At 44.8% G+C, this 9,719-nt stretch overlaps 1 protein-coding gene across 1 annotated transcript; it reads right to left on the bottom strand.

Moving 5' to 3' along the window:
- Positions 1-1,137: 1,137 nt before the first annotated feature.
- Positions 1,138-9,337, bottom strand: LOC133115106 (HUWE1-associated protein modifying stress responses). Its single transcript, XM_061224840.1, has 4 exons — positions 8,910-9,337; positions 7,280-7,360; positions 5,350-5,625; positions 1,138-2,333 (listed from the first exon to the last, which is right to left on the bottom strand). Exons 1-4 carry the CDS (start codon positions 9,103-9,105, stop codon positions 2,092-2,094), a joined length of 795 nt encoding a protein of 264 aa, XP_061080824.1. The 5' UTR covers positions 9,106-9,337; the 3' UTR covers positions 1,138-2,091.
- Positions 9,338-9,719: the final 382 nt, after the last annotated feature.

The following is a 9,719-nucleotide window of genomic DNA, read 5'->3' as shown; positions in this document are numbered from 1 at the left end:
GCACAGCCATTCCACAAGTGAACAAACTGTACTGATTCTGAAATTCTATCATTGGTGAAGCATAAATACATTTTATAATCCCATTTTTGATTTACTCTGTTGAATAAGCAAAATGAATGAAAAGCCATTGAAAATTAAAACATGGCATCTGTACACCGAGTACTGTATATTATAAGCCTTAGACAGCGTAACCTCCACGTTACATTCAGGCTCCGGTGGGGAGATGTTAGCATTGCAGCTGTGCGCCAGATTTTTGACTCTGTGATTTCCTGAATTTGCAGCGGCCGTGAAATGCGTTTAATGACAGTGTGACTCATTCCCTTGGCTCTGAAATTACATAAAAGATTAAATATCTCCAGTTTCACCAGAAAAGGTGGTCAGGAGCCCAGGAACAAGTGAACGCATCGTTTAAAAATCAGTCCACAGGACTTGCTCCACTAAGAGGAGATGCCATTGTGTTATTATAAAAATATGATTACTCCTTTTTAAATGAAAGAAGCAACAGTTAATACAGATCTTCCATACATAACATGAGCATTGTGCACATTGTCAATGGTATTGGTAACATAAGACGGCAGTAAAAGCCATCAAATCAGTGAATGCTTTCACGAGAGCACAAAAAGGTATGGATATGGATCAAATTCCAAATTCATTCATTTTTCCATACAGCTGAGCTTATGAGAATTCCACGTTCTTTTGAAATGGATAATTGGAACATGGATGTGCTCTCGTGACCCATCAGAACATGAAGACAGCCAGCTGGAAAGCCACATCCCACGACCATTACGTTGTGATTCCTGAAAATGATCCATTTTTAACATTCTATGAACCATGCTATATACACGTGCTGGGATGAAACCGCTCCTTCCAGGAAATCTGGGATTTTGTTTTTAAATTCACCTTTTTGGGAGGCTCTCAATTCTGCATTTTCACTTGGGAGGACAACAAAAAAAACAAGGTGAAGACATTGATGTCTGAAGTAATTGGTGCCACATCAGAACTGTACTAAATGAAGCCACCTTGATCCAGTTTGGAACCAGCAAGTGGACGTGTCAGTCTGTCATAACGGTTTCAAGCACTACTACGACACTAAAGAACTGCGATACCTCGGTTTAATAGACCTGAACACAACAAATGTTAAAAGCTTGGTTTCTTTAATGCAAGAATCATTATTACACATTAATAACCATTCAATGGTTTTTTTTTGTTTGTTTTTTTCTTTTTTCTTTTTTACAATATGTACCACATGTATCATACCAGCACCTAAATGTTAAGTATATACATTAGATATTCTTAACTACTGACAAAAAAAGGAATTCTATGAGATTGCTTGAAGGAGAAAGGATTTGAAATTTGTGTTATTCTGGAACACTAAAAAGTGAATCCCAAAAAAAATAAAAACAAAAAAATAAAAAACGATAATTGTACTGGATGTACTAGGTATTAAGTGCATGACCATCAGAGTCTCGCTCGCTATGTCACACGATTACCAGCTGCGTCGAACGAGACCATATTAAATTTGGGAAAACTCCAATATTAATTCACAATTATTTTAATTTTTTTTTTTTTTTCTGCACACTACCATTTCGATGGAGGTGGATCTACACCCTTCAAAGTCAATGTGCTGCCAAGGACTAACATGGCGTGAAGGTGAGACTGCAGAGGAAAACATTGTGATGAACACTGGTGAAGCGTATACTCCGAGCAGAAACAAAACGACCAGGACACAGAAACCAAAAAACAAGCCCTGTCAAGATTCTGTACCCATCCATTGCACTGGATGGGCGTAACTTCAGCCTTAGAACTGGTAAATGTTCACCTGTGATGATCATTGTACTAACGGAAATCCTCCGAGATGGATAGGTAACAGACATTATTAGCCCGAGGCGTCTAACATTGTGGGCAAATCAACGAAATTCAATAACCGGGGGGCTTTTTCCCCCCCTCGGCTTTTGGACACCCCTGGCCCATTTCTTTTGTAGGGTAGGGGGGGGGGGGGGAGCAGAAAGAGGGGTTGAGGATTAAGTGGCGTTTTTATTTTAAGCAGCACAGTGCGTTGACGGGCGGGGCCGGGCGCGGGGGGTCTCCGCTCTAGATCATCCGGTTGCGTTTATGGGTGGGGGAGTCTGTGATGACGTCGCACTGGACCGAGGCCCGCTTGCGCGTGCTGCCGTTGTCCAGGTGCAGGGCCATCTCCTCGGAGATGAAAGTGTTCAAGTCCACGTCGTGCAGGCCGTTTCTCCGCCGGCCCGGGTTGGAGCTGCCGCTCACGTGGGTGGGCGAGCCGGGGGCGCCCGAGCGCACGCTGATGCTCGCCATCGCCCCGCTCAGGCCTGCAACGCAACGGCACAGGGTTACGCACTGCCACAGTACAGACACAGCACACTGACACAGGAGTACAGACACAACAGAGCGCACTGCCACAGGAGTACAGACACAGCGCACTGACACAGGAGTACAGACACAACAGAGCGCACTGCCACAGGAGTACAGACACAGCGCACTGACACAGGAGTACAGACACAACAGAGCGCACTGCCACAGGAGTACAGACACAACACACTGCCACAGGAGTACAGACACAACGCACTGCCACAGGAGGAGTACAGACAGAGCACACTGCCACAGGAGTACAGACACAACAGAGCGCACTGCCACAGGAGTACAGACACAACAGAGCGCACTGCTACAGGAGTACAGACACAACAGAGCGCACTGCTACAGGAGTACAGACACAACAGAGCGCACTGCTACAGGAGTACAGACAGAGCGCACTGCTACAGGAGTACAGACACAACAGAGCGCACTGCTACAGGAGTACAGACACAACAGAGCGCACTGCTACAGGAGTACAGACACAACAGAGCGCACTGCTACAGGAGTACAGACACAACAGAGCGCACTGCTACAGGAGTACAGACACAACAGAGCGCACTGCTACAGGAGTACAGACAGAGCGCACTGCTACAGGAGTACAGACACAACAGAGCGCACTGCTACAGGACTAGACACAACAGAGTGCCTGAAACGCAACGGTCACAGGGTCAATGAGGGCTAGAGCCCAGCACACTGCCACAGCCCAGCAATATTTCACAGGAAAGGCAGTATAGCCGTTTATAGAAAAGACTATAGCTGTGCCGTGTTCGAAACCGCATACTAGCGTATTACTCGTAATTTTGGGTCTATTTTCATTTTGCAAAGCAGCAATAATTTCCATATTACCCCACGTACCGTTAAACAGTTTCACAATGCATTTCACTTCAATATATTCCAGTACGGTCTATTTTTGTAAGGGAGGCTGCTCAGGAGATCATTATCGGCTGCAGACAAAGGGTTCCCAACCAAGGGAGTTAATCACACTCTGGGCGATGCTCTAGGGAGGCAGCCATGTTCTATAGCCGACGCCAACATGCCAACTGCTCTGAGCTCGGAGCCCCACTGCGATCATGAAGCCTCCAGCCCGGCCCAGACTTCACATGCGTGACCACGCTGCACTCGGGCTCAGAAACACAGTACTAAAACACGCCATTAGAACCCTGTACAGGCCTCCTCATTAGTAAGGCAATTGACACTTTTTCCATAATCCCTTTAGGGAAGCATATCCGGTTTCAATTTCCCTGAGATGCCTGTGAAAAACATCCAAGCAACTGCAATTGCACAATACATTTTTCCGCTCCTTTATTTAAATGCTGCATTTCAATGGGGTTTCGCCATTTAGTTTTATAATCGTTCGTATTCGAGTCGGGCTGCTATGCTTGAAGCCCGTACTAAAAAGGCCTTTGAGATGTTACGGCTGCAGATTTTTATGAAACAGGTGTTTGAAACCACTGTGGGAGAGAAATGAACCCTGAAACCTCTTACGTTCTCTTCTGAAACCAACTTTTCTGCCCCTTGAAGTTTCCAGGAAGAGCCAGAGGTCCTGTTAAAGATCATTCTCCGAACATCTGAACCCCTCTCGGCTTCAGCTGCACGTTCAGACCGACGTCAATGAAACCCAATTTTCTCCCTTTTCTTTTTCAAGTTTCATTCTGACCAACTTCTTAATTCCAGTAAAACGGCAGAAGACAAAGGGAACCGTGCCTGCCCACTCTTAGCCTGGCAAGACTATCTGCTGATACAAAACCCTTCCAGTTCTCGCATACATTCCTCAAATGAAGTATTAGCAGAAGAATCTGTACTCTCCTCTCCCTGTCTCAACAGCCCAAGGGACAGCACTGTTCACAGGCTGAGTGGCTGGACCGCTGCCTCCTTTCAGCTGGTATAAACAGTCTTCAATATGCATTCAACACTGGCCTTTTATCAATGTTCGCCAGTCATTCCCACAGGTCTGATAGCGGCTATAGTCCATTACATAAATGACTAATGCCTCCCCTCCGTAACTAGGGAGTAATTGCACCAACAATTTGTTAGCTTTAGTAGTCCAGCTAAAGTTTCTAACTGCGGCAGTGAAAACAAATTTGAATATTTGTGGCCAGGACAACATTGCTGCGTGTTAACATAGTGTGCTGCATCGCTACAAACGCAGCAGTTGCGGATTTCTTGCATAGTATTCCAAAGTCAGAGAATGATTAGACGATCCAAACGTAGTTGGATGTTGCGACTGCAGGCCAGGGAGGGCGTGGAATAGCTACAATAATAAGCTAGCTAGTGTCCACAATGGCAGCCAGAAATATGAAAAAACCTGCTTGATTCTCCAAACAAGTTCAGATGAATTATTTTTGTATTTTTTTGAGCCCAGAAACACACTACCCACAGCTTGAGATTTTTTCAAATGACTTTGAAAAACAGGCCAAAAAAAAACATATAAGCGGACTTGGCAACTGCAGAGCATTTGCGATTCTATACGTCCCCTTTCCGCGCAAGCAGAATGAACAAGGACGGCACAGCGAGGGAATTTCACCCGCTAGGTAACCAATCGAAGACCGCCTCATTTTCTCAGATAGATACATTTTAAATTGTAAAAATTTGTCTACAAGCATGCTCAGGCAGCTATTAACTAACTAGGGTGGACCACCTTAGTAATGGCCATGTGCAGGAAACGCTGTGTTAGCCTCTGTACATAAAGAACATATGGTCCTAACTCATCTCATTTCATATTAGCGAAAGCGTCGCAACGCGACTGTCAATCACGAGAAGGCAATGCTGTGTCCTTTATAGTAAGGCTGGGCTCTTTTCCTCTGGCAGATGGTGTGTATTATAATGTATAAACTCATACCTACATAAACAGACCGAATCAGACATCCAAGAAGTATCCCTATAACACCGTATTGATCCTACAATGCGAAACCCTCCCACAGTAGCCCATGTTCCCCACTGGCATTTGACATTGATACAGGAGAAGGGCCATACCGTGCAGCGCTATGGCTTCTCTGAAGGGCTGCAGGTCTGTCTCTACGGAGGAGCTAGTTTCTGTGGAAGGCGCCCGGTTGGGAGACATGACAGTCAGTTTGGGCGGGGCTTTAGAAGTCCGTGGCGGGGGGGCCTTCCCGCAAAGGAAACTGATCAAGTCCTCCCGGCGGATGGTTCTCCTGCGCTTTTTAACCCACGCCAGAACGTCCTTGTTGCGGCGCTGATAGCCGATCTGAATTCCTAGGTCGTAACTCCTCTGGTGGGCTTCCACGCTTTCTGTTGGGCGGGGAGAAAAACTATAATCAGACAGCAGTGTCTAGGTAACCCAAGACAGTCCTGGCCCCCCATCCCCCCTCCCCTCCCCAAAGAACCAGTACTCAAAAACAGACCCTCTACACAGGGAGTACATTTAAAGATGTGCACATGCATACAGTAAGTCGAATCAAGCTCGACACGTCTGCAAGTTATCGTCTTCCCACCCCACCACACTGAGGAAGCTAAAACATGACTACACAGGAAAGTCAAAGGCAGCACTACTCACCCGCGTCCTGTGGGACGCAGTGTCTGCAGGTATTCGCTCCGACCACGTGACCCGATTTCACAAATTATTTTACCTGCTTGGTTCAGATAAGCTAATTAGTAAAATCAGATGGTGTAGCGCACGTTAGGAGCAAATACCTGCATTACACGGCTGCCCACAGGATGTGGTTGAGTAGTGCTGGTCTAAGGTGTTAAAAGCAAGCAGGCCAGTTAGCAGACTTCGCAATTCAGTTACCCCACATGCCACAGGGTAATCCAGCAGCCCCTGTCTAAAGTCTCCCCAAAAAGGATGTGCTGATCGGGGTCATTATGTATCTGACTGCGGTCCAACATTCAGCGCAAGTCACTCCCAGTTAGCACATCTTGAGAAGCTTGGGCAGCTATGAAGTTGATTTCTTAAGCCCCAATTGCTCATTGTCTATTCAAGTTGTACACTTTGTACAGCATGAACTTGTCACACCAGAGAACAGTTTGCAAGTAGAGCACAGTGGTATGCTCAAATTATTTTCTGTGCACCAAAATAACAGTGGAGCATTCCAAAAATCACTGCAATGTCTATTCATAATTCAGTTCAAGGGACAACAGATTGAGGTGAGCCATTTCAAAGGCAGGGCAGGCTCATTCAATGTAGACCAAATGTGCACAATTTAATCTCCAAAGACAAGGCAATACCAGTAGCATGTGCAATACTTTCACAGGAGTCATTACTCACATGAAGGGTGCTTATGTACAGGACACTGTCCCTTGGTTTAAACAGAAGCCACTGTACCATTCTCCTTTACTGGCTTGAAAATATTTCATATAGTTTTGTGGATGAGTTCAAAACAAGGCAGACAAGATTACCAAGAAACCAGAGGTTGCTGAGCAGCTGTTGCACTATGGCTAGATGCCATGCCAAGCAATGTGAAAGAGCCTAAAATAAGCACAACATCCATTTTAAAGAATTATCGCCCATTTCACTTCAAAGTTGTTTCACGAGACTGCCTTCCAACTTCTATATGGAAACATAACCATTTCTTTCCACTTTAAATACCCAATATCGCACATGTTTTGCAACTGATCTAGTGAACCAAACTGAAAGTCTATTCATGCAATTCCTGGCTGAAACATATGCAATTGTAAGATGACACCTTGTATCTATTGCATTACTCAACTTGTACTGCTAAAATGACAGGCACGACAGGAAAAAAGTAAGCCACTGAAACAGAATGCTTTGAACTTGGGTCTTGTAATCTGATGCAAACAGGCCCAAAATAGTGTCATCTAATGTTTAATGCTACAAGCACAATAGCACACAATTATACTATTGACATTAAAAATTATGTAATACTTTGCGAACACGTGGATCAACAAAGCACACAACGAACCCAGAGAGGAGGAGTCTTTTTACCTTTATAGAGATTGGTGACAGCTGTTGCAGCATTTTGAAAAGGTACCCACAGTGACAGTCCCTGTTGCTGGCAAACTCGGTCTAAAGAGAAGGGGTTGATGGTAAAAGTTGCCGAAGTTAGAGAAATGTTGAAAAATGTTCAAAGCCCTGTTCCAGAAAGTCATATAGCTTCGCCATTTTACATGACTAAATAGTCTAACAATACCAGTTAGCTAACGTTACCCAACATTAGCACAACGGCTTACACAAGGCTGGGTATAGTTAACGTTATTCAATTGTGGAATGCTTAGTGTTATAGTGCTGCACTTCTAAACTTTACCAGCTTACTGGCAACTTGGTGTCCCCTAGTGCAACTCACGTACCTAGCTAGCCTAGGCTAGTGAAGTCTAGTTAGCAAAACAACCACACGCCATTTTGTTTACAGTAGGGCTAGCTACGTTAGCACTAGCTGGCTATCAAGCTAAAACAAAACACCGCAACATTACACTGCTGGATTGCTTGTTAGCTGCATTAAGTTAGCGTAACAGCTAGCTACATAGCTAACGTTACCTAACTGACGCAAAATCATTGTAGCTATATCTACAAGTCGTATGGTTTTGGAGAGCCAGGTACCTAGCCAAGTTACATTTTATGAATTTAAGCACACAAAACATGTATGTAGCTAGCTATATAGCTAGTCAGTTATATAAAAGGCAATACATTTTTGTACTAGCTAATAGCTACAATAACAATATTCCGATAAACTACCCTCGCCATTTTGTTTTGCAAAGCTATTAAAATATGTTTTAATAAATTGTATGATTTGTAATGTCCTATATTATTACATTAAAATGTCGTAAAGCGGATAAACTGTCAAATAATTGTATGGAGCACAATTGTTTTAAAATAAGTAGCTAGTTTACAGTAAATTGTCAGTTGTTTTTACCCAGGGACCTCCTCCCTGAACTTCGCCATTTTGTTCCAGTTTGCATAGCTTAGCGAGTTAGCAAGCTACACCGCTAGGCATCTTGGAAACTGTCATTTTCCGATCTAGCTAGCGCTAGCTGACATTAGCTAGCTAGCGCTACTTGGCGTGCTCAGCTAGGTATCAGATTTAGCATGGTCAACCATTAAGCGTCAGCACCAGTAACAGCTTTAGCGGGACAGCAGACCACAATATACGTGGCTAGTGGCTACACTAAAAATATATGTTAAATCTCATTAAATGCCTGAGACAATGTTGTATGACTACAATCGCCATTTTGTTTAACTAGCTAGCTGACTAAGTAACGTTAGCTAGCTAGCCAAGTCATTAAGATTGCCAGCTAGCAAATGCTAGCTTTGCAACAAACGACCCCAACGTCGGTCGTTGTTAGCTAGCTAGCTAGCTACACTGTTGCCTAGTTGTGTTTCACTCGACAGACCAGCTGGTAAAGGCTGGGGCTCTCAAGCTAGCTAGAGGTCCAAGTGTAAGCCCAAGACTGGGAAAACTAGATAGCGTTATTTATGATAGCTAACCGCTACATATCGACGGCGATATTAGCTAGCCAATTAGCCAAACTAGTTGGCATGAGAACGAGCTAGCTAAATAATTTTGTATCGACTCTGACGTCTGGCCTACGAGTTAGCGGTCTAGCGAAGTTACTCGGACCTTTGTAGAGCTGTGCGACAGCGGTGGCAGAATTCTGGAAGAGATGCCACATTTTCTGCTGGCTCTGGTCGGCCTCTTCTTCGCTGGGTTCCTCCTGCTCGGCCTCGGCTAAACACTGCCGCTCCCATTTCGAGAACCAATGTTCGGGGCCGTGTTCCTGGATCTCCGCTTCCCCCTCCTCCTTTTTATCCTCCATTAGTACACTAGTGTCTTTTGGTTTATGACAAAGTGCTATTTATTGTAGAGGGGAATATAACCTCGGTAGGTGGTAGGAATTTTCGTCACGTATTCATCAATGGTATAGCTGTTATTTTCACGTCTAGAAAACGAACAGTAGGGTCTTCTCTCTGTTCCCAAACAAACTGAACCTATTACGCCACTGACCTGAAAATATATTGAAGGCAGATTACCCTGCTGGTGTTCGAGTCGATTTGTGATTGGCTAGAGCTCGAGTCTGGTGCGGGTTTTGAATTTGATGTCGATATGCCATTGGTCAATATGAACATCCGTCAACAACCACCACAAAGGAACCCATGCAGCAAGTTAGACAGAGATGCTTGACGGGACAGCCAGCACAGCGCAGGCTCCCCACTGCCTTAACTTTTGTTTGGCTGACAGCTGTGAGGTACTGACGTCGCCGTCTACATGCCCCAAAACAAGCAGAGAAGAACACCAGAGAGCCTAGGCCGAATGCCGCTGGATAAGATGCGGACGGTGTAGCTGATTGCTCCGTTACTTCTCATGTTGGCCTTCCTACTGCGATAAGATGACCAAGAACAAAGGCTTTTTTACTTGCTTTGTCAACGTGTT

Source organism: Conger conger, chromosome 16, assembly GCF_963514075.1.
Source record: "Conger conger chromosome 16, fConCon1.1, whole genome shotgun sequence".
Taxonomy (NCBI): Eukaryota; Metazoa; Chordata; class Actinopteri; order Anguilliformes; family Congridae; genus Conger; species Conger conger.
The sequence above is the reverse complement of the archived record's forward strand: the minus strand, read 5'-3'. Positions and strand labels throughout refer to the sequence as shown.